At 37.1% G+C, this 26285-nt stretch overlaps 1 protein-coding gene across 46 annotated transcripts in view; it reads left to right on the top strand.

The window, feature by feature from the left end:
* LOC134483395 (uncharacterized) overlaps positions 1-26285 on the top strand; it is a 235289-nt gene that overhangs the window by 63751 nt on the left and 145253 nt on the right. For 27 of the 46 annotated variants that reach the window (XM_087600751.1, XM_087600916.1, XM_087600919.1 and 24 more), the window contains 4 exons: positions 4383-4887; positions 5922-5952; positions 7660-7734; positions 11084-11198. Coding sequence is in view for 18 of the 46 variants with exons in the window: in XM_087600919.1 (XP_087457045.1) it covers positions 7679-7734; positions 11084-11198 (171 nt within the window). In the remaining 28 variants the exon portion in view is untranslated. The remainder of the gene's footprint in view (positions 1-4382; positions 4888-5921; positions 5953-7659; positions 7735-11083; positions 11199-26285) is intronic. The other 19 variants (XM_087600715.1, XM_087600861.1, XM_087600727.1 and 16 more) reach the window with 2 other exon arrangements.

Raw genomic sequence — 26285 nt, 5'->3', positions numbered from 1 at the left:
AATAGAACCAAAAAAAAGGACTTCTTATAAAGAAGAAATTGAAAAATTAATTTTCTTAAGGAGAAGATGCTCATTTTGAATCTTACCCTAAAAAAATTCAATTTTGGCAGTACATGCATTTTAAACTTAACTTCAGGTGACAAAATTATAAGAAATTTAAGTACTAAGAGGTGGATGTTCACATTGGACTGAGAACAGGGTCCAGAATAGAGAAGCCAGAAAAGGGACGGAGGTAGTTGAGGGGGTTTGCAACCCTATATGAATAACAACAATATCAACAAGGCAGACACCCCACACTCCCAGGGACTAAACCTCCAACTAAATGGAGCAAACTATGTGTACAGCCTCATATATACCAGAAGATAGGGCTTGTTGGGCACCAATGGGAAGTGAGGACCTTGTTCCTGTGAAGGCTTGATGCCACACTATAGGGGAATGACAGGCAGGAGAGAGTGAGTCGGTGGGTGAGGAAGCTCCCTTGTGGAGTCAGGGGGTGAGGAATGGGTTAAGGGGTCTGGAGGGATAATAAGGAAAGGGGATAAAATTTGAAATGTCAGTACAGAAAATATCCATTAAAAAAGATTAAGAAAAAAATAATGTAATGAGGTCATGTAATCCCATTACTTTTTGCCATTAATAGTAATATATTAAGAAATAACCGAATTGATTTCTGAATCCTTACAGTTAATTGTGAATACCTTGGAACTCTGTAAAAGTAGCAGTATTCAACTATTAAACTCTCTCTCCAATCCCTTAACTTTTATTTTCTTGATTCTTTGTAAAAATACAACATGATTGGAAATATGCATTGGGACAAAAGGACATATCTTGGAGTTTTGTTTGGTTTTGTTTTTTATTTGTTCAGTTTACATGCCTCTCAATGCTCTCCTCCTGCTCACTCCTCCCACAATCCTTCGCACCATCACCCTTTATATCATCTGAGAGGGTGGGGGACCAATGGGCATCCTCCATCCTGGCATGTTAAGTCTCTGTGAGGCTAGGGCCATCCACTCCATTGGGGCCCAACAAAGCACCCAAGCTTCAAGAACGCATCTCAAATGCAAACAACAGCATTTGGGATAGACCCCTTTATACTTGTTCAGTACCAATATAAAAACCAAGCTTCACATTTGCTATAAAAGTTAAGGGAGGTCTAGGTTCAGCTGGCATATGCTTTTTGGTTGGTAATTCAGTGTCTGAGAGCCCACCAGGGTCTTAACTCTATCCGCCTTCCTGTGGAATTCTCATCCCCTTTGGGGTCCACAATCATTTCTCCAGTTCTTCCATAAGAGTTCTCAAGCTCCATTCACTATTTGGTGGGTGTCTGTATCTCTCTGAGTCAGTAGAGATGCTCAGAAGAAAACATCCTCCTGTCTGCAAACATTACAGAGTATCAATATTGTTAGGGATCGGTACTTCAACCATCAGATGGGGCTCAAGTTGGTCAGGTTATTTGTTGGTCAGTCCCTCTGACTCTGCCCCATTCCTTGTGCCTACGTTTTTTGTACACAGGATAAATATTAGCTTGAACATTTTGAGAATTGTTTGGTGTCTCTATAACTTTTCTGGGGTTACTGTCTGGCTACAGGAGGTGGCCTCTAAAGGTTCCATATCCCCAGTGCTGAGAGTAGTAGCTAAGGTAACCTCTATTGATTCTTCAGATACTATTTTATCCCAAGTCTCTGTCTCATTATGGAGATACCCCACCCCCACTTCCCCAACACTTTCCTTTGCATATTTTCATTCATTTTCATGACAATGTAGCAATCTCTCATGACCATGTAGCATCTCATGACCACCCCTGAAGTTCCCCATTCTACTCATTGTCACCTCTCCCTACTATATCCCTCCATCCATATGCCTCATAAGACTATTTCACCCCTTATAAATGAGATCCAAGCAATCTTGTTTGGATCTTCTTTCTTTTTAACTTCTTTGAGTCTGTGGAGGGTAGCATGGATAACCTCAGTTTTAGGTCTAGTATCTCCTTATAAGATAGTATATAACCTGCATGTCCATTTGAGACTAGGTTACATCACTCATGGTGATATTCTCAAGTTCCAGCCATTTGCACTTAAAGTTCATAATGTCTTTGTTTAAGAATTGCCAGGGTGGGAGAATACCCAGAGCATCCCCCACTCACTCAGAGGAGAAGGGATTTCGAGGAAAGATTGTAAGAGGAAGTGACAAGGATGGGAGAATTGAGCCCGATGCAAAGTAAATACATTAAAAAACAAATTAAAATGTATAGAAGTTTTTGATTATGTAACATAATTGATTTCTTTGTGTACCACTGATATATAATGTACTTTATCTTATTAATCCTATTATTCCTTTTTATGACCTACATATGCTTCTGTTCCCTTTTTTCCTTTTTCTCCTTCCTGCTTCCCTCACTCTATCCCTTCTTTTGTCTTCCTTTCTCCTAACTACTTCCCCCTCCTTTTCTTCTCTTTATTATTTTCTTCATCCATCATTCTCTCATTAGTTCTTTTACTTTATTATTTTAAGTATACATGTAATAATTTGAAACTGATTTTCTGTAGAAATTTCTTGTTCAGCGATCAGTGGTAAGAGCATAGGTTATAACTAGTCGAAGTGCTGAGCATCAGGACTATTGAAAGCTCATATGAACATGAGAATACTATATCACTCCTCCAAGAATATCATGAAGGAGGTAATATTTGGTATATAATACGTGCCAAAAAGTAAGTGTGATAGGTTTGAACATCTTTCAAACATAACATCTCCATTATACCATTGGTCTCACAAAACATGTCATTACTGGCACAAAACCTGTGCAGGTTTGGACCTGTTAACCTCCAGTCATGGGAAGCAGAGGAGGGATCATGAACACCATAGTAGAACCTAGATATAGTTATGGGAGCTAGGAGAAGTGGTTCAATAAGCCTCTAAGCAATTAATGTCAAATAGAGAAACATTATTAACATTCATTCAAGACCTTACTAGGCTGCGTGCTCTTGCTCTTGTATAGCCTGTACTAACATTGAATTTATGATCCTTCTGCTTTATCCTCTTGAGTTCTAAAATTACTAATGTGTTCGATCACATCTAAATATATTTTAGTTTTACCTACTAAAAGTGCCTTCAAATATCAAAAATACTGTACGAATCATAATGGTATGTAATATGTGAAGAATTCTTCGACACACACACAAACACACAACACACACACACACAAACATACATGCATGCATAGCATCAACAACAAAAACGTTCTCTCTGATCTTCTTACTATTGTAGTATACGATTAGCAAAGGTAAAAATAAAGTCATATGCAACTTATTAAATGATATATGAAACAGAAGTAGCTGTGAATTATATATGAAATTAATCTTTAAACAAAGGATAATTTATATCAGAATACAAATAGTAGCCTTACACGTATCATTCTAGTGATTTGTAAGATTGCAAACACTCTGAAAGTAATTTTCACCTTGCTTATTTCTATATTTATTTTTCATACATTAGTTTATGTAGTGGGTTTGGCCTATTGCTGCTCATTATATGTTAATTTGGGTCCCCAAAATTTTTTGTATGAAAATCCCACGTCTGACCTTAACAGAAGGACCCTGCTCCTAGTTGGTTCTTATTGGTAAATAAAGTTGCAGGGAGCCAATGAGTGGGAAATGCAGACAGAAGCCTGATTTATAGGATGCAGGAGTCACAGGGAAAGAGGAATGAGGAGATAGAGGGAGTTTTCCCATGCAAGGAGAAAGACAGACTCCATGCCTGAGAAGGTACAGGACTAGAGAGCATAGCTGCCATGTTAGAGCCAGAAAAAAGACACCCCAAGAGGGCTGCCAGACTGGGTCCAAAGTATTAATGGTGAAATATAGATTTGAGTATGTAATAATTTGAGAATATCTGAAGGAGGTGAATTAGCCCCATAAAGGTTAGGAAGTGACTGAGCCATTGAGCTGTGAGCTGTTCTTGGCGTATCAATACATAAAGGCTCTCTTTCTCTCTCTCTCTCTCTCTCTCTCTCTCTCTCTCTCTCTCTCTCTCTCTCTCTCTCTCTCTCTGTGTGTGTGTGTGTGTGTGTGTGTGTGTGTGTGTGTGTGTGTGTGTGCGCGCGCACGCGCGTGCTTCATTTGGAAAACAGAACATTAGGATGGGTAGCAAGGAACGTGTGGCTGGCACCAAGATTTTTTTTAATTGGGTACTTCACCAGTCTATATGCTGTGAATTCATCTCAAAAACCTGGGGGCTGGAATCACAACAATTTTCTTGTATAGTGTATTAAAATCATCAGTCTCTCTCTCTCTCTTTAAAAGCATCTTGGATTTTATCTTTAAAAATTAGATTTGACAAGGTTGCATTATTGTAATGTTTTGATACTTTTCTTTATTTTTTCCCAGTTTCCTGCCACAAGTCACCGATGGCATCCCCTCTCCTCCCTGCTTCTGTGAGCATGCTTGAACATCCACCAGATCAATCCTGCCTCACCACCCTAGCATTCCCCTATGCTAGGGCATTGATCCTTCACTAAACTAAGGGCCTCCCCTCCCACTGATGCTACCTAAGGCCATCCTCTGATACATTTGCGGCTTGGTGCTCTGGGTCCTTCACTGTGTACTGTTTGGTTCGTGTTTAGTCCCTGGGAGCTCTAGGAGGTCTGGCTAGCTGCTATCGTGGTTTTTCCTATGGTGTTGCAAACCTCTTCAGATCCTTCAGTCCTTCCCCTAAATCCTCCATTGGGTCCCAGTGCTCAGTCCAACTGTTGGCTGAAAGCGTCCGCATCGGTATTGGTCAAACTCTGGCAGAGGCTCTCCTGAGACAGCTATATCAGGCTCTTGTCAGCAAGCACTTATTGGCATCAGTGATAGTGTCGGCTTGGTGGCAGCACATGGGAAGTAGCCCTAGGTAAATGGTGTTTGTTTAAAATTTAATGGGTTTACAGTTTACAAATAATCACAAAATATTTTTTAATTTGATGTAAAAGTTTTATCTGAGTACTTCATAATTTATTGGGAGTATATTTATGGCTGGAAAATAAGTAAAAGAATAGTGCATGGAAAATTGATAAGTACTATGGAGTCTTTGGCTATAGAAAATGGTTTAGGGATAAGAAACATACTCAGAAGGACTTGTAGGGAATCAATGGGAAAAGAGGCACTCAGTCTTAGATGCCCCAGTGTAGGGGAAAGTCTGGGTTGGGAGTTGGGAGGGAGTGGATGGGTGGGTGAGGGAGCACCCTCATAGAAGCAGGGATGGATTAAGAGGATAACATTTAAAATGTAATAAAAACGATATCCAATAAAAGAAAAAAAAAAGAAACACATACTCAGTTGTAGAAGCTGGTGGGTGATAATTAAACACTAATTTAAAAGAATGAATATCATATTTAGAACATATGTTTATTTGTATGTTGCCTTTTAACTAAAAATTATTTTGTTAAATATGAAAAAGTACAAATATCATGAAACATTATAATGCTGAGTTGAATTTTATTTAAAGAGAACCTCATAGGAAGAAAAGTAGTGTCAACTCACCCAGACTCCCCAGAGTTCCCAGAGACTAAGCCAAAAAACAAGGCGCCCTCATGGGCTCATTTGTGGTCTCACGGACATGAGTCTCAGAGATCTGCCTTGTATGTACTTCTTGGGAAATGATGTGCTAAATCCCGTTGAACTTTGATGCCAAAAGGAAGAGGATGCTGGTGATGTAGGGTTAAGGGGGGAGCACCATCTCAGAGGTGGTGAGGGGATTGTGGGGTGAAGAAATCAGGCAGGGGGAATGGGAAGAAGGGCAACCTTCGGAATGAAAATAAATGATATAATTTTATAAAAACACTAATTTAAAAGAATGAAAATCATAGTAATCATATGTTTATTTGTATGTTTCATTTTTTCTTTTTTCTTTTTTTGTTTCTATGCTTCCATGGTTCAAACTGCAAGACTTTGCACAAGCTTGGCAATTAATCTACCGGTGAGTAACACTCTTCCTCCAATAATTTAAGGTTCTTTTTGTAAATAAAAGCTTAACTTTCCACCTATATCTACTTTTTATCATTATGAATGAAAATGTGTTTTAGTACCTCTAAATTCAAATGTGAGTTTTGTCAAATTTGATATATTTTCTCTGACTCTCAATGTCAGTCTAACAAAAATTGAAATTAGAGGTCAAAATTCTTAGAGCAATATCTGGAAATTCACTGAAATTCATAAACCAGGTGCTCTAGAGAAGAAGAAATGCCAGGCTATGATTTAAGCAGTGGACAGACTTAGAAATCAGGGTGATTATGGAGCCTATGGAAAAAAAGTCCCAGTCTATATAACTTGGACTGACAACTCAATATCTTTATTTACTATAATCTATGTCCCTGTTTTCTCCAAATAATAGCACAGCTAATGGCCAAGGAGAGAAATTTAGATATCCCCACAATATTGTGAAAAAATTGTCAGTAATTTATTTTGACATTTCTCCCTGTATAGGATGTTTTCCTTTATATGGTCAGTAATTTCCAACCAGAGCTAAAACTTGGAGGACATGGTGTATGTAACCAGGTTTTATAGTTTTTTGTCAGGGCATCAGGCCTTATGTTACAGTCCTTGAACCATTTGCAGTTGAGTTTAGAGTGTTATCAATAAAATTCTAATTTCATTATTTATCTACATATGCAGATTAGTCAGAACCATTTATAACTTTTTTTTAAATTTTGTTCAATGAACAGATGACTGTGTCAGTGTAGGATTATATATGAGTCGTCATTGCTATTCAATTGATCAACATAATAAGTTATTATGTTATATTGTGTAGATTTTGACACTTCAGCAGTACTGTACCATGTCAAATCTAGGCTGTCGATAATTTCTCTTGTTCTATTATTCACAAATTTTTATTTTCATTCTGTTTTTGATTGTTTTTTATTTGTTTGGTTTTAGGTTTAAATTTCTGGTGTTGTTTAATATTTATTTAATTTTTTGGAAGATGAAACTACTTATACCCATATAAAATTACAACTATATTTTTAATTTTGTATGAAAAACTTTCTTCAAGATTATATTGAATATATGAATTAATTTTGGAAGAATAGTCATTTGAAAAATAATAGCTCTGTCATGTCATAACCATGGAGGCACTTTAGATTGTAATTTCTTATTCGATTAACTTTTCTAGTTTCTTATATTGTCCATGTAGTCTTTTGCATTTTAGTTCTCTCTCTCTCTCTCTCTCTCTCTCTCTCTCTCTCTCTCTCTCTCTCTCTGTGTGTGTGTGTGTGTGTGTGTGTGTGTGTGTGTGTGTTGGTAATGGCATTGTTTCTATGATATTTTAAGTAGTATTTTTGTGGTATATGAAGTCTATCGAATTTTCTGTGTTAACTTGTTATACTGTCAACTTTGCTGGGTGTATCAGTAGCAACGTTTCTAGTTGAAAATTAAGAAAACTTTATACATAGAAACAAATATTCAAATGAAGATATCTTGACACCTGACTTTCCCATCTATATCACATTTTCTTCACCATTTTTCTTGCAATAAGACTCCTAATAATAAAATAAGTAATGGGGAAAGTGAACATCCTTGTCTTGTTCCAAAGTGTTATCATTAATACATATCTCCAATTACTACAATTTTGGCTCTTGTTATATATTACCTGTCTTAACTCAAAATATGTTCTCTATATCCTTACCAGTGGTCACATTTCCAAAATAATGACACCTGCTCACCCAGCAACTATCAATGTTAATGCCCTACGACTGAACTATAGGTGAGTACACATTTACTGTACTTGTAATTTTAACGGTTTTTCATTTATTATTGACTGACACTGAATACAAGAATCATGTCTAAGCAAACCCTGAGAACAGAACTTATTGCTGGATATAATCAGAAATACATATTTTTTTTCTGTGTGAAAATGACCATTTAGAATACCATCAAATAATTTTATGCTAGGATCTACATCTTCTCTTGATATTTGTTTAACAATGTTTGCAGTGACATTCCTGATTTTTTAACGTTTGAAGAAAGCCTCATTTGCAATAAAGAAAGCGGTTGCTTAGTCCTATAGACAGTTTAACTGGTACTGTACTTTTGGCACATTTTACCTCTTATGTCATTATTATAGACTGCAATGTCCATTATGAGGTAAAAAAATCATTTGTCTCTGATGTTGCTGATAACCTGAATAGTACTTTCATGTAGTATTAAAGGTAGCTAACAGAAAGAATTTTCTAATTAGTTCATGTTTAGTTGTTTCTCAATGTGTGGAATATGAAATATGTGAAACCTTCAACAATGTGATCTTATCTTCAGAGAAGGAGTAGGGAAAACTGAAAGTTCGTAATAGAATAAGGAAGGTCATGTTCCAGCCCACTAAAGCAGCAGGACATTGCAACTTCAGCAATGTGGCTCTGGCTTTAGAGTGAAAAATAGAAAGGAATAGTGGGACAACTGATCCTGGTTAGCTGGGGATAACACATTAGCAGTGATTAAGAATAGTCCAGCATTGCTGAGGGGAAATCTCTTGGGAAGTGTTTTCTGAGGGCACAAAGAAACTGTATTCCAGAGATAGCCAAAGATGTATGTAGTGCTGCAGCTGTACTTGGTAATATGAAAGAGTCACCCGGGTGGTACTGGTTTTGAACGTATGAAGGGGTCATGGAGAACAGCTGAAGCTTTGCACCATAAGAGACCAAAAAAGGCCATTGGTGAAGGTGTAGCTTTAGTTGTAGTTGACAGCCTGGAACTGAAGTTTCAAAAGATTTGAGGCTTAGCACCTCGAAGAGAAGATATGAGAGGCTGTTGGTGAAAACCCTTGAATTTTGGAGGTAACAGTACCATGGGCTGATCATGAAGAACATCTTCTACAGTGTAGTGGATCAATCTGAGCTTAGCGTGCTATAGTGTGCAGACCTACAGAAGTGAGGCCAGCCCTTTGGAGAAGCCTAGAAGATTGTGTGTGGATTCAATATATTGTAACAAATTCTGTAACATTTAAGCTGCCTTGGACACCCCAAGATAATTGAGATACCAGAGCCATAAAATAGCTCATGAACTACTGGGTATAGAATCAACCCAGGAGAAAGAAATGTGTTTCAGACAACAAAGATAGAAAAGGATTTGAAGGTCTGAAGACCACTTTGACATTAGACATGAAGATTATGAATTTGAAGGTTGTCCAGCTGGTTGCCTCTCTTGCTTTGGGAATTATAGGTAAGTAATTGAATGAATGTCAGGAGAGACCTTGAACTTTATACTTTTAACGTTATTGAGACTGATATAAAGTAGGGAAATTTTAAATTTGGTCTAAATGTATTTTGCTTTATGCTATATTTAGGTATTGCCCACAGAGAATCAAAAGTTTGAATATGTCTACGGGACCAGGGAGTGAAATGTGATGGTTTTTATACTCTCTGGCCCAGTTGTAGCAGTAGGAGAAGGTTTGGTCTTGTTTAGAGTAGATGTGCCACTGATGATGTGGGCTTTAAGACCCTCATCATAGCTTCCTGGAAGGAGGTATTCTGTTAACAGGATACAGATGGAGAGATAGAACTATGAGCTCTGCCTGAAACCAATGAACCAAATATGTAAATGATCAATTTTGTGTCACTAGATGAACAAATTTATATTTGAATATGAAAAGAATAAGTAGGAAAAATCCATGGAAATTCAATATACACAGCATAATGTATTTAGTATTCAGAGAGAAACCATAGCAAGTAAGGCACACAAATGTTTGAGACATACATACTTCAGAGGAAGATATTGAATATTGAGCCATTCTCCTCTGTGTTTGTGTGTGTGTGTGTGTGTGTGTGTGTGTGTTCTTTCAATTTTGTTCTTTAATCATATCAAGATAGGCCAGCAAGTTGATGAATACAAGCTTCATAGGCAGATTTTTTGATAGAAAAAATTAAAAGAAAATGTGATAGGGAAATCAAAGAAACAACGAAGTAAATTGCCATTAAGAAAATGTATTCTCAGGGCAGTAACTCTTTTTAGTCCTTCTAGATCTCAGACACTTATTTCTTTCTTTCCTTTTAAAGCACAAGCAAAGTGATGCTTGAAGTAGTGATTACCTCTATGCTGACAGTGCCATGTAGCTTTTGATAAACAAGAAGATTAATGGAAACCCCTACGAAAAGTTTTCAGTAGAATGCAGAGGAATAGAGCCTATGAAATGACTGCTGTTTTTAAAGTATTTAATCAATTTTCTCTAAGCTAGATCCTATCCCTGATTTTTGCAGGGCCCATCTAAGAAATGTTCTCCTTCTGAGTCATAGAAAAAATAATACAGAACCCTGTTCACTGGTACATCACATTATGCACAAATTAACACAGTTTTTAAACATCAAGGAGAATCCTGATACGTTGTCTGACTTAAAAATGGATGGAGAGAAATATTTGGCATCAGCACATACAGCATGCAAATTTAAAAGAGTAATTGATTGATTAGACCATTTATTAGACTGTGAGAGTTGCCACATTTACTTTCCTCAGCCACCATGGAGAGAACAGTACTTCTGGCAACAGTAATTATGGATACCTTCTTCAGTGATGGTCATTACCACTTCTGATTTGACACAGGAAAATGCTATTTTTCATTAGGGCTGTGCAACTAATTCTGTACAGGGGTATGGTGGGGCTTGGGGTCTCTTTTGAATGATCAGAAGCAGCTTTGCCAGCAGGTAGTGCTTAGCTACTGAATGCAGGTAGTGCTCAGAGTCAGCATGAGACAGGCCCATTCAGCCTTGGGTTTCTTTTGCACATAGAACAAAAATTTTCCTCTTTAATTCAACCACTTCTCTTAAATAACTATTTATCAAAATCATCAACCTGTTGGAAAGCTTAACCAACTCTCTGTTTTGTTGTTGCTTTTGTTGTATTTGTTTTGTGATGTTTTGTTTTTTATTAAAAAATTACATTTTATGTAATTCCCCCAAGGAGGGTCCTGTTGATATTGGCTTTTTAAGATACTGTATTTTTTAAGTGTTTTAAAAAGCAAGGTTCTGGGGTTTTGCAAGTCCTAGAAGAGATAAAATTGATCACCAACCTTTGGTAAAGTACTTCCCTAACATAAACAGCTTTATGTTTGATATTCATCACAATTGCAGGTTAAATTGCACACACAAGGAACAACAGCACAGTGGACATAGAGGCATAAAAATACCAAGCTCAAGGTCATCCAAAGCACTTCTCTCGACAGCCTGTGTTCCTTTCAGAGGAAAGGTAATATGTGCTCTCTGCAATTTTTCACTCGATATATGTAACTTGCGTTTGATTTTACAGGAATCACATTAAAAGTACTGACCTGAGTCTCAGAAGACATTTCTAACTTTTAAACAAAATTTATTCTATGATAGATAATGTAGTTTTAAAATTGTACATTATACATTTTTATTATGGTTTGGTTGTGAGTGGTTTAAATGAGATGTCTCCAATTTCAAGTACTTGATTCCTAGTTCATGGCCATTTGGGAATGATTAGGAGATACTGCTTCGCTAGACAAAAGATATCTTAGGAATAGCTTTCTATATGTAGCAGAGAATAGCCTTGTTAGGGACCAGTGGAAGGGGATGGCCTTGGTCCTCCCAAGGTTGGACTCCCAGTTCAGGGAAATATGGGGAAGGCATTAAAGGGGATGGATGGGGGGAATACCCATATGGAGGAGGAGGAGGGGATGGAGCCTTATAGACAGGAAACAGAGAAAGGGAATAACATTTGAAATGTAAGTAACAAGATATTTCTAATTAAACAAAGAAAAGAAAGAAACCAAAAAAAATATATCTCATGATATTTCAAATAGTTCTCCCTGTTTCCTCTCTGGGCTAAAGCTTTACTTCAGGAAACCTTTGCTTGCCACTCAAGATTAAAATCAGAAATACATTTTTGCTGCTACAATTCTAATTTTATTGGTACATTTTTGTTGTTGTTAATAAAGGATGTCAAATGTAACTCTGCAAATAAAGTCAATTCAAACTCTGCCTATGCCTATCCAGTGTTAGATTTAAAGTCATATGTAAAAATGACTGATCTTTCACAAAAATTTTAACTGCAAATGCCATTAATAACCAAAGGCAGATGCATATTTAAAATGAAATAAATAGCATTCAAGGTATAATGACTCACATTTTTAATTATATCATTCAAGAGATAGAAGCAAAGGATTACTAAAAGACTGAGGCCAGCCAGCCCTATAGGATGAGGCTCTCACAATTTCCATAATAAAAACAAGGTATAAACAAAAGAAGAAATTATGTAGATGATGGAGGAGGAGGAGGAGGAGGAGGAGAAAAAGAAGAAGACAAGAAAGAAGGAGTAGGAGAGGAAAAGAAGGACACCAATAATCAGAGACAGTGAAAAGCTAGAGAATATGAGTAAATTTATTAACACATGTAAATTAGAGTTCTGTGTTATAGAAAGGAGTGGTTTTAGGAAAGCTGAAACTATACAAATTAAACTTCTGTCATGAAAAAAGACCAAAAAAATACATATGTACACAATCCTTTATATTCCCAGATGGTGTAGCCTGTATCCTTTGGGTTGATTTTAAGATATATTAATTCCACGATGATACAACTCTTCTAACTGCGCATGTTAATTATCCATTGAATTGATGCTGTATCAGTGTTCTTTATGATACGGACATGGTAAGCTGTACACAGAAATTAATACAAGTTTCTCAGATAACATTATCAATGCAAAAATTAGAAGAAGATCTCAGATTACAATAGCATGATTTAATCCATAGAACATCATAGCAAATAGTACTGTACTCATATCATAGAACTTTTTATTCTTAGATACTATTGAAATGGTTGTTGTCTCTTTCAACTTGATGTGATCTAGAATCACCTGAGAAGGAAGTCATCCTTGAGCAGGGTTAAAATAATTAATTTAATTGAACTAGGAGGACCTGTCCTTGTGGATAGGATCAGTCTGAGTATCCTTACTACTGGCCTCTTCCCTAATAAATAGGCTTTCTGGATTTCAAGCAATAATGCTACAAACCAAAGCCCAAAGACTGATGATTTTACCAATATATCCACAATTAGTAATTAATTATAGATTAAAATGTAATTTATTTTAAAACACAGGGATTTTTTAGGTATTTACAGTGTCTTAACCCCACTTTGATACACAGGATATAGAGAGCTGCACATTTGGGATTCTTTTCTTTTGTTTAGCTTAACCTATATCATCTTGACTTCTGTCTTTATTTTATAAAATATGGAAGACAGGGCAGCCAAGATATAAAAACCATTAACGTTAACCTGCTAGGTGCAGCTTAAGAAAAAAAAAAAAAAAACCACTGTCCAATCTATTCTACACAGTGTCATCCTGCCCAGAAAGAGCTATTGATGAAAACATTATCTATAAAAATAATAAAGCAAACAATGACTTCATGAAATTCTTATCCAAATGGATGGAACTAGAAAATATCATCCAGAGTGAGGGAACCCAATCACAAAAGGGCTGACATGATAAGTGGATATTAGCCCAAAAGTTTGGAATATTCAAGATACAATTCACAGACCATATTAACCTCAAGAAGAAGGAAGACCAAATGTGGTTGTTTAGTACTTCTTAGAAGGGAGAACAAAAAACTCAAAGGAGGAAATACAGGGACAAATAGTGAAGCAGAGACTGAAGGAAAGGCCAGCCAGAGACAGATGCACCTGGGGATCTGTCACATATGCAGCCACCAAATCCAGTCACTATTGCTGATCCAAGAAATGTTTGCTGAGGGGAGCCTGATATGGATGTTTCCTGAGAGGCTTTGTCAGAACCTTACTAATACAGATTAAGATGCTTACTGCTTACCATCAGACTGAGCACTAGGGCCTCAAAGAAGAAATCGGAGAAAGGACTGAAGGAGCTGAAGGGGTGTGCAACCCCATAGGAAGAACTACAATATCAACCCACAGGACCACCCAGTGCTCCCAGGTACTAAACCACCAACCAAAGAGTATACATGGGGGAACTCACTGCTCCAGCTGCATATGTAGCATAGGACGGCATTGTCTGGAAACAATAAGAAAAGCCCTTGGTCCTGTGAAGGCTCTTTTCTCCACTCTACAGGAATGCAAGTGTGCTGAGGAAAAATGGGATGGTGGGAGCGGCAGCATCCTCATAAAAGCAGGGGTAGGAGGGATGGGAGAGAGGGGAACCTGGAAAGTGGATAACATTTGAAATGTAAATACATAAAATACTCAATAAATATGCAATAAAATGTAACCCTGACCAGGACAGACCCCAAAGTGCAAAATCCGTAGAGAAAATACTCTGAAATAAAGAAGCAAAAATAGTTTAAATGGAAAAGATGAAAGGTTTAAATGTAATAAGGAAAACAAAAGTGCCTTTTGTGAGCATTGAGGTTGATGATACAACAGATGATGTAATAATAATAATAAATCAGTATGTCTAATTGAGTACTTGCTGCCAGGCATCTTGGGACAATTCTGTCAAATACAACACATAGAATTGTGATTTCACTGGCTTTTTCTTCATAGGAATCATTATTTGAAAGGTAGCTTTCAAATGATTTCAGAAGTATGTTTTCATCAAGCTTTAAACTTTGCCAGCAATGGAAGAAGATTCTGAGGGAATGATCTGTCATAGCACTGCCTGTTTAACGGTGATTACCACCATTTCTCAGTATGCCATGTGTTGATACATTACCATACTTATCTCCTCAGTCCTACATTGAAGCAAATTTAGACACAATGATAGCTTCTGAAAGTTCTGCCATGGAATAGGAAGCTGAGTACTTCCACATGCATTAAAAACTATCCTTTTATTTTTGCAAAAGTTTTCCTTCCATGATTTTATAGTGCACAGTGCACATTGTCCAAATTCAAAGCACATTTAGTAATTCTGCATTTATTTCCCTATCCCATGTATGCATGTAAAGGCTATTATTGAATCAATATATTTACATTCATTGGAAAATAATTGAAGTATGAACATTTAAATCAGCAGCTACTTTATATTTTTGTTTGTTCTTTCATTTATATATTTAGCAGACATCTAAATAGCCAATGATTAAAGTTGCATAGAAGATCCTGAGTGATGTTTCTGCTTTTAAAAGCAAGTACCGCAAAAGGATTTCCCAGAACTCATGTCAGGAATTGCAAAACTACATGCAACTGTTGATCTGGAGACATATACAGCATTTGGCACCTATGTACCTCTGCACACCTGTACACATACAGAGAGAGAGAGAGAGAGAGAGAGAGAGAGAGAGAGAGAGAGAGAGAGAGAGAGAGAGAGAGAGAGAAAGAGAGAGAGAAGAAAACTGAGACCAAGACAGAGACAGAGACAGAGAACAGACAGACAGAGACTGAGTGATAGAGAAAAAGATGGAGACAGACAGAGAAATATACACACATGACCAAATATAATAAAATCTAGCTAAAAAATGGTGTCACATGACATTTTTTCTTGCACTTATGAACCAGAAGCTAGTCAATATCTGAGTTCAAAGCCAGCCCAGTCCACGAAGTGAGTTCCCAGTCCAGCAAATTCTAACCAGTAAGACCTTGATAAAAAAACAAACAAGCAAACAATCAAATATACAAAGATCACCTAGCAACATTTTTAAACATAAAGGTTAAGTTCATCACTGAATGATAAGCCAATGCTTTCATTAAACAACGAATATTATTTTCATGGTAAGAGTTTCATTTACATGAGCACTTAGGAAATTTTAAAAATACACCTGATCAAGTAAAACTGATTAATGAAGAACATATTTAAGGCATCATCTTTTATTTCTACATGATTTCTTCTGATATTACAAGCATCTAGTACTTTTGTACATTCTCTAATTTGAGTCACATTTTTCTAAGGTCCCTTTCTTTCCTTTGTGTAGGGATCTGAAAGCAAATACAAATCAATATTATGAAGTCACCATTGCCCAGTAAGCACCTTGAATTCATCCCTGGACAATTTATACAGGAGTTTACAAAGACCCTTCTCTTTCATACTAACAATATGACAGCTTAAAGCTCATGGCTGCCTGCCTCATGTCATTAGCTTTAGAAAAGATTTTGAATCTCTGTAACCTAGCAACCATGCACACATGCGTGATTGTAGGGCTATTCTAGCTCACTAGCACAGACTGGGGGTTGGGAGTGTGTTAGTTATGTCAGCACACCAGATCCTGCTGAGAGAAGAGGCAACCAAAGATGCCTTTCACATACACCTTAGGAATGATCAGCAAAGGCAGTGCAGCAAACAAGTTCAGCTCCCTCATAGTCCCATAATTTGTTTCATAGATAGACATGATTTTTACACATTGAGTGTTGCAAATTTGTCCGGATTAGAACATTGTGCTATCCATCTCAAGTCTTTGGCTGTAGAAAATCAGATCGCATCAGGACCTGTCTTCTTTTGTCCTGTCTTGTGCTGTGTAGGCTACAGTGCCCCTCCCCTTGAGCTTTCATTCTATCCTGCCACAGTTCAGTTCTCCTACAGCGTAAATATTAACAGATCAAAGAGCTGATTACTCATGTGTGGGAGTAAGGACAGACAGAAAAAAAAAGAACATTTATATTGGTATACAAATGTTGCATAAGAACAATATTTCTAAGGGAATTTAAATTAGGTTCTGCCTTGCCTTGCTGGATGTGAGGGGATAAAAGCACTTGAGGGCTTTCTGAACTTTTGTGTTAAACTCCACTTGTCAGTAAGTACATATTGTATGTGTTTTTTGTGTCTGAATTACCTCACTCAGAATGATGTTTTCTAGTTCCACCTATTTGCCTGCAAATTTCATGAAGTCAATATTTTTTAATAACTGAGTAGTATTCCATTGTGTAAATGTACCTCATTTTCTCTTTTTTTTTAACATTTTTATTGGATGTTTTTGAATTACATTTTAAATGATATCTGCTTTTGTGGATTTCCTATCCATAAGTCCCCTACATTATCCCTCCTTCTTCTATGTAGGTGTTCCCCCTCCCATCCACTCACCCCTTACTGTCTCCCCATCAGACATTCCCTGCAATGGGGTGTCCAGCCTATGTGGTTCCAAGCACTTTTCCTCCCATTAGTGCATAACCTGGCCCTTCTCTGCTAATGATAAAGCTGGAGCAATGGGTCAATCCATGTGTACTCTTTGAATGGTGGTTTACTCCCTAGGAGCTCTGGTTGGTTGGTATTGTTGTTCTTATGCAGTGGCAAATCCCTTCAGCTCCTTCATCCTTTCTCTAACTCCTCCAATGGGGAACCAGTTCTCAGTTCAATGTGAGCATTCGCCTCTAAATTTGTCATGCTGTGGCAGAGACTCTTACAAGACAGCTATATCAGGCTCTTGTCAGCATGCACTTCTTAGAATAAGCAGTTTTGTCTGGATTTTGTTTTGTATATGGGCTGGATCACCAGGTAGGGCAGGCTCTGAATGGCCATTTCTTCTATCTACCATCATTTGTTAAAAATGCTATCCTTTTCCACTGGATGTTTTTAGTTCCTTCATCAAAGATCAAGTAACCATAGGTGTGTTGGTACATTTCTGGGTCTTCAATTCTATTCCATTGATCTATTTGCCTGTCTCTGTACCAATTCCATACAGATTTTTGTCACTATTGGTCTTTAAAACATCTTGAGATCAGGGATGGTGATTCCCCCAGAAGTTTTTTGTTTGTTCTTTTTTTGTTTTTTGTTTTTTGTTTTTTGTTTGTTTGTTTGTTTTTTTTTGTTCTTTTTTTGTTTTTTTTTATGTTTGAGGATAGTTTTTGCTATGCTGGGATTTTTATTTTTCCAAATGAATTTGCAAATTGCTCTTTCTAACTCTTCGAAGAATTCATTTGGAAACTTCTTGGGATTGCATTGAATCTACACATTGCTTTTGGCAAGATGGCCATTTTTACAATAATATTCCTGCCAATCCAAGTGCATGTGAGATCTTTCCATCTTCTGGGATCTTCATTGATTTCTTTCTTCATAATCTGGAAGTTCTTCCCATAAAGGTCTTTCACTTGCTTGGTTAGAGTCACACCAAGGTATTTTATATTATTTCTGAAAATGTAAAATGTGCCATATCCCTAATTTCTTTCTCAGTCCATTTATTCTTTGAGTAAAGGAAGGCTACTGATTTGTTTGAGTTAATTTTATTCCAGCCACTTTGCTGAAGTTGGATATCAGGGTTTCTTGTTCTCTTGTGGAACTTTTGGGTCACTTAAGTATACTATCATAGCATCAGAAAATTGTGATATTTTGATTCATCCTTTCCAATATGTATCCATTTGACCTCCTTTTGTTGTAATTGTGTAATTGTGTAATAGTGGCTTCATAGAAGGAATAGGGCAACATTCCTTCTGTTTCTCTTTTGTGGACTAGTTTAGACAGTAGGTATTATGTTGTCTATGAAGCTCTGATAGAATTCTGCACTACACCCACCTGGTCCTGGACTTTTTTTAGTTGGGAGACTTTTAATAACTGCTTGTATTTCTTTAGGAGTTATGGGACAGTTTCAATGGTTTATTTGGTCCTGATTTTACTTTGATACCTCATATATGTCTAGAAAATTGTCCATATCCTCCAGATTTTCAATTCATGTTGAATATACCTTTTTGTAGTAGAAAGTGATATATATATATATATATATATATATATATATCACTTTTTGTTTTTATGTCTCCCTTTTCATTTCTGATTTTGTTAATTTGGATACTCTCAATGTGCCCTCTAGTTAGTTTGGCTAATCATTTACCTACCTTGCTGAATTTCTGAAAGAACTAGCTCACAGTTTTGTTCATTCTTTCTATAGTTCTTTTGTTTCTACCTCTTTGACTTCAGCCCTGAGTTTGTTTCTGGTAATCTGCTACACTTGGGTGTAATTGCTTCTTTTGTTCTAACTTTTTAGATGTGAGACAAGCTGCTAGTGTGTGCTCCCTCTAATTTGTTTATGGAGGTACTCAGAGCAATGAGTTTCCCTTTTAGCACTGCTTTCATTGTGTTTCATAAGTTTGGGTATGTTGTGCCTTCATTTACATTAAATTCTAAGAAGTGTTTAAATTCTGTCTTTATTTCTTCCTTGACCAAGGTATCATTGAGTAGAACATTCTTCAGCTGCCATGTGTATGTGTGCTTTCTGTTGTTCTTGTTGTTATTAAAGACCAGCCTTAGTCCATGGTGATATGAAAGGATACATGAGATTATTTCAATCGTATTGATCCCTTTATTGATGCCTGTTTTGTGTACAATTATATGGTCAGTTTCGGAGAAGGTAGCATGAGGTGCTGAGAAGGTATATTCTTTTGTTTATAGGATGAAACATTCCATAGATATCTGTTAGTTCCATTTGTTTCATAACATGTCATTTTTATTGTGCTTCTTTTTACTTTCAGTTTCCATGATCTGTCCATTGATGAGAGTGTGGTGTTGAAGTTTCCCGCTATTATTGTGTGAGACACAGTGTGTGCTTTGAACTTTATTAAGGTTTCTTTTATAAATTTAGGTGCCCTTGTATTTAGATTAATATTTAGGATTAAGAGTTTTGGTGGACTTTTCCTTTGACAAATATTAAGTATACTTCTTTATCTATTTTGTTAACTTTCGGTTGAAAGTCGATTTTACTTGAGATTGAAATGACTACTGCTGATTGTTTCTTGGGACAATTTGATTTGAAAAAAAATTTCAATCTTTTACTCTATGGTAGTTCCTGTTATTGTCACTGAGGTATGTTTCCTATATGCAGCAAAATGCTGGGTCCTCTTCATATGTCCACTCTTTTAGTCTATGTTTTATCATTGGGAAATTGAGTCCAGTGATGGTAAGAAATATTACAAACAGTGAATGTTGATGACTGTTGTTTCCTTTATTTTTTTTGTTCTTTGAGATGGACTTATGATTGTGTGGCTCTCTTTTTTTATGTTTGTTGCAAGAAAATCACTTTCTTGTTTTTCCTTGTTTCCCTCCTTGTGCTGGAGTTTTTCATGTATTATCCTTTGTAGAGCTAGATTTGTGGAAAGATATTGTGTAAATTTGGTTTTGTCATACAAAATCATGGATTCTCCATCTCCTAGGTTCCTGTGTATGAAGGGCTCCAGGCAGTTCCCTTTGGGCTGAAGTAGGGGTGTTTCCTCTCCTCTCAGTTTATCAGCATTCCTAGAGACCAAATTTCAACTCTGGGTGCAGGGCAATCCCAGAAATATACTGTCCCAGAATGCTCCTTGATTCCTGTGTCCAGAAGGATCCACCCATGTTCCTCTTTGTCCAGGAATATGAAAAGAAATGGTGGTCTCCCCTGTGATCAGGATTGTCTAAACTTCTGAGATTACTGCTCTACCACCAAGGGATCTGGGTATAGAGAGCTATGGCACTGGGTTAGCTCCAGGCACAGGCAGAAACCCCTTCATAAGTCTCTTTTCTCCTACATATAAGGAGAAAGGAGGGGAGGAGATCTTATTTTCATGTACAAGTTATACATATTTGTTGGAACCCTCTGAAAATATATGGTATAATGACTTGATACTTTTGAAGCATTGTTAGCATTTATCTTTTCTAGACATTTATTATGTCTTTATGTTGACAAACTTCAATTTACTGAGATAGAATGCCCAAAGATCAAATCTCTAAATACAATCAGGCAGAGGAGCACATATAGATGATGAATAGTGAGAAGAAAGAGAGACAGCCCAAAATTTCTTTCTTTTTTTTTTTTATTAATTTGAGGATTTCTTATTTATATTTCGAGTGTTATTCCCTTTCCCGGTTTCCGGGCCAACATCCCCCTAACCCTTTCCCCTCCCCTTCTTTATGGGTGCTCCCCTCCCCATCCTCCCCCCATTGCCGCCCTCCCCCCATCAATCACGTACACTGGGGGTTCAGTTTTAGCAGGACCCAGGGCTTCCCCTTACACTGGTGATCTTACTAGGATATTCAATGCTACCTATGAGGTCAGAGTCCAGGGTCAGTCCATGTATAGTCTTTAGGTAGTGGCTTAGTCCCTGGAAGCTCTTGTTGCTTGGCATTGTTGTTCATATGGGGTCTCGAGCCCCTTCAAGCTCTTCCAGTTCTTCCTCTGATTCCTTAAACGGGGGTCCTGTTCTCAGTTCAGTGCTTTGCTGCTGGCATTCACCTCTGTGTTTGCTGTATTCTGGCTGTGTCTCTCAGGAGAGATCTACATCCAGCTCCCATCTGCCTGCAATTCTTTGCTTCATCCATCTTGTCTAATTGGGTGGCTGTATATGTATGGGTGAATGGGTGTTCCTTCAGTCTCTGTTGTAATCTTTGCCTCTCTATTCCCTGCCAAGGGTATTCTTGTTCCCCTTTTAAAGAAGGAGTGAAGCATTCACATTTTGATCATTCGTCTTGAGTTTCATGTTTTCTAGGCATCTAGGGTAATTCAAGCATTTGGGCTAGTAGCCACTTATCAATGAGTGCATACGATGTGTGTCTTTCTGTGATTGGTTATGATCACTCAGGATGATATTTTCCAGTTCCAACCATTTGCCTATGAATTTCATAAAGGCATTGTTTTTGATAGCTAAGTAATATTCCATTGTGTAGATGTACCACATTTTCTGTATCCACTCTTCTGGTGAAGGGCATCTGGGTTCTTTCCAGCTTCTGGCTATTATAAATAAGGCTGCGATGAACATAGTGGAGCACGTGTCTTTTTTATATGTTGTGGCATCTTTTGGGTATATGCCCAAGAGAGGCATAGCTGGATCCTCAGGCAGTTCAATGTCCAATTTTCTGAGGAACCTTCAGACTGATTTCCAGAATGGTTGTACCAGTCTGCAATCCCACCAACAATGGAGGAGTATTCCTCTTTCTCCACATCCTTGCCAGCATCTGCTGTCACCTGAGTTTTTGATCTTAGCCATTCTCACTGGTGTGAGGTGAAATCTCAGGGTTGTTTTGATTTGCATTTCCCTTATGACTAAAGATGTTGAACATTTCTTTAGGTGTTTCTCAGCCATTCGGCATTCCTCAGCTGTGAATTCTTTGTTTAGCTCTGAACCCCATTTTTTAATAGGGTTATTTGTCTCCCTGCAGTCTAACTTCTTGAGTTCTTTGTATATTTTGGATATAAGGCCTCTGTCTGTTGTAGGATTGGTAAAGATCTTTTCCCAATCTGTTGGTTGCCGTTTTGTCCTAACCACAGTGTCCTTTGCCTTACAGAAGCTTTGCAGTTTTATGAGATCCCATTTGCCGATTCTTGATCTTAGAGCAGAAGCCATTGGTGTTTTGTTCAGGAAATTTTTTCCAATTCCCATGAGTTCGAGATTTCACAGACTGTGATATACTTCCACTAGCAAGGCTATATCACCAAAACCACACCAAAAAATCCACCACATAGGAACCAAGTATTCAGATACTAGAGTCTGTGAGGAACATTTCTTATTCAATCAATCTGTGCTACTACTTTGCCTTTATTATCTGCCAATCCAGTTCAATCACTCTTATATTCTCCAGGAAAATAACATGGCCCTTGTCATTCCATTAAGCAAACTAAAAGCTGCGATTGCAAAGGGCTAGGCAAGTTATAGGTGCCCACAGTTTACCTTGTACAGGAAAAAAAATGAAAACTGCACATTCCAGCATATATAATTGCATAACCATAGGGCAAACAAAATCTTTAAAGAACTGTTTTCACCAGGTAATGCTTTCTTTTTTGTAGCCCTGACTAATCTATTTTTAGTATGTAGAGATAGCTAGTCTGTTTTTCACACAGATTTTTCTCTGTCTTCCCAATTCTGGTATTAGCTCTGCATTATTTGGCATGTATGATCATCTAAAATCTGCTACAGAAGCTTAAAAATCTTCCATTAACTTAGAAATGCAGACTTTGGCATGTTGCTATCATTTTCCCCAGGTGTTCATGGTGGACTCCATGCAGGATGAAGTGCAATGGGCAAGTGAGCTTCCTGTATACAGTCCAGGGTTTGTTCAAATGCAACTTAGAAAAGCAAACCCCAAGGGCTTCATCTCTAGATTACTTCATGCTGCTGCTGTGCTTTCTCATGGTTATCACTGTTGTATTCTTCATATACCTAGTGTGGTATACTTGGACTGCGAAGATCTTTACTGCCTATAATTTGCTGTGATTGCCTCTTTGAAGACTGCAGCGAACAAATTTTCTATAGATCAATGTGAAGTTTAAATTTCATAAAGCAATATTGTGTAAATAAATTTATGAATATAAGGAACTCATGATTTGATTCAAGTGACTTTAAGAAGTTAGAGTATAGAAAGTTTAAGGAGATGGTTTAATTTTTGTTGCCAGAAACATATAAAAAAGGTAGAATTAACGGCAGATTATGTCCAATCCATTGTAAAATTCTTAGGGATACAAGGCATAGAAAAGAATTACCGTGACATCTCATTTGTTGCAAGCATGAAATTGTACTTGCAAGACAAAAATAGCCCTGGAAGTAGTTGGTGATTAAACAAAGAAAAAGAAAACATGAACAACAACAACAAACCTACAGATCATTCCAGGTTGGTTTGTAATTTCCTGAATCTTTTGAACTTTGGAGATAGACGCAGAATTTGCTGTGCATTATGAAAGATAGAGATATGATAAAGAAGAAATAATTGTACTATAAGAACAGTGAATAAATGTTTATTCAGTTTGGCTGAATAAGACATGTATCTGATGATCTGTTTCTTGGTCAATGCAAATTGTAATCAGTTAGGCATAGGAGAAAACTTGCTACTATAGACAAGTTTGCTTAAATTATGATAATCAAGAAGAATAGAGATATTTCTTTGGGGTTAAAATGAACTTGTGGAGAGAAGTGCAGACCCAGAAATTCAATCTTTAATCCTTGACAGAAAAATATACTTTGTAATTCATTACTGACTACACAAATGCCCTTCCTCAGTATATCCTTTAATATCAATGCTACTCTTCAACACATTCAGTACTCAAATCTCACACACTGGTGCAGGAATAAACACTGAAAGAGATTCTGTCTGCCTGGGGAAGTCCCTGATGCCTTTTCATTGTTTAGGAATTTCATGAATTTAAATCCCATGCTCCATTGACTGACTGCTCCCCTAAATATCTCATAGGGGCATGAAATAACAATTTTTATATTCTGGGTTATTAATGCCATTCCTCCTCAGGTGTTCCGCTATCTGTTACTCCCGGGGACTATCTTTGGCAATGACCCAGTGGATATAGTGATTCTTGCAATGGGGAGACTCATTTATACATGTACAGCTTTTGTCTCAAAGAGGAAGATTTGTATAATTCCTACAGCACTCACAATACCCATATCCAATCGCAAGGACCATGAGGCCAGATTTAAGCGATTCTTTTATTTTTAGTGACAAGCCCTTCCATTGGGGTATTGTGATAAAGCCTACCTTTAGTCTAATCAAATAGCCTAAGCAGATGGATCTTATTTCCTTAAAGGTCACATTCATCTACAGTGCAAGTTATAGACCAGCCAAACTTTGCTGTCACAGAGCTAAAAGAAAAATATCAAGCAGAGATCTTTGTCACTTTAAGCAATTATGATATATCATATTCTATAATCATTATAGCATCCTCTACAGGTTTATTAATATTTTCTCTAGCTGCATTATGAGACACATATTGTCTCTTTATCTATAGTAACTGTTGAAACTGAGTAACAAACATATTTTCACTTCCAACTTAATTTCTACCTCTTTCCTGTATGATTCTTTTCATGGGTTGCAAATTTTGGTCTCAAAAGGTGGTCTTCAGTAAAGTTAAATTTTTATTCTCTTTTCCTTATATACTGAGAGGTTTAAAACTGTCAATTGCGGTGTTGGGGATACATATAACTTTATGCCCAGGCTTGAAGGAGACAATCGGATGGATCTATCTGCATTATAGCAAACATGAACTAAATTGCTACACATAATACCAGGTCACACACGGCTACATAGTAAGACACTGTTTAAAGGTGAAGAAACAAACAAATGAAAATAGGCCAATCAAATCCCACCCTTCATTTTTGCATATTTCTTCCACATCAAAGGCTGAAATAATAGCTATGCCTTTTCCTCAGAGCAGCTCATCTCTGGCATAGCAAGTTCTTTCTAGATACAGTTCACGAATAGCTGTGTGTCTTACTGTCCTACAAAAGGCCACTCAACAGTTGCCACAGCTTGCATACAGTCTTTATCTATATGCATTATCAATGTGGATGGTGATATTAAAGTAGTCAATCAATAAGTTTATGGATTTCACCATGCTTACAAGATAGACCCTATTCATTACAAAGGAATACATTTATATATAATGTGTAAGGAAATATCCAAACTGGAATTATCCCTAAGGTGATTCCATTCACAGATGTTTTAAATGTAATTGTGTGTCATCACACACATCATAAGGAATATATGACTGCCAGTGTAGCAAAGAAGTGCATCATCCCATGGCACTTGGAGAGAGATACCTCTAAGAATTTGTCTAATGTACACTCCTGTTGCAATAAATAATGTGAAAACCAGAACCTTTTCATTTGCATTAGGGCCGGCCCACATAGGACCACATGGCACTGTGAGGTACTTTAATCTCAAGGGCTCCACACTGCTCCCAAAGTACTCTCAGACTCAGCCAATCCACCACTTAACCCACCAGCAAGGTGCCACGCTGGTCCCTAGAGTGAGTTCTGGCACCCATGAGACCCATAAGGAACTAGCCATAATTTATTTCTAGTTAACATCTCTCCTAGCAACTCTCTACTAGCCTAGAACTCTCTGGTTCCAGTTACCGGGTAAAATCATGACTCAATAAACTGTAACTCAATAATCAGAATTATATGTTCAATTCTCAATCCACAATACATCCACAAAGAATTCACAACAAATTGATAAAGGTATACATTTATAACATAAATTGACATATAGAAATGCATCCCTTAAAATATTCATTACAAACTGTATCTATGTAGAGATGGATGAAGAGGATCATTTACCTCTGCCTTCATGTTGCTTCTCCCTCCTTTCTGCTTCTCCTTCTCCTTTTAAAACCTCTGTTCCCCCCTTCCTTCATTCTCATCCAATGGTAGGCATTGTTTTGTCTTGTGTCTGCCTTCACCTCTATAATGATATCAAACTACACATATCAACCTCAGTTATGTTGGCACTGGTTACATTCTCCCTTTGTCAAACAGAAGCCACAGAACCACTACTCCTCACCTTACCTTTGATAACGTCAGTCACTGTCCATGCATCAATTTTTTTCTCATGGAAAGCTTTGTTTAATAATTAATGTCTGACCTTTTCTCACTATATTTTCAGTGTATATTATTTTATATATTTCAGATCTATTTACATTATTTTTTCCCTTTTGAATCAAGGAATGGAGGGAGAAGATCATGA

The sequence above is a fragment of the Rattus norvegicus genome, chromosome 1, assembly GCF_021556685.1.
Source record: "Rattus norvegicus strain SHRSP/BbbUtx chromosome 1, alternate assembly SHRSP_T2T, whole genome shotgun sequence".
In the NCBI taxonomy this organism is placed as follows: Eukaryota; Metazoa; Chordata; class Mammalia; order Rodentia; family Muridae; genus Rattus; species Rattus norvegicus.
The sequence above is the reverse complement of the archived record's forward strand: the minus strand, read 5'-3'. Positions and strand labels throughout refer to the sequence as shown.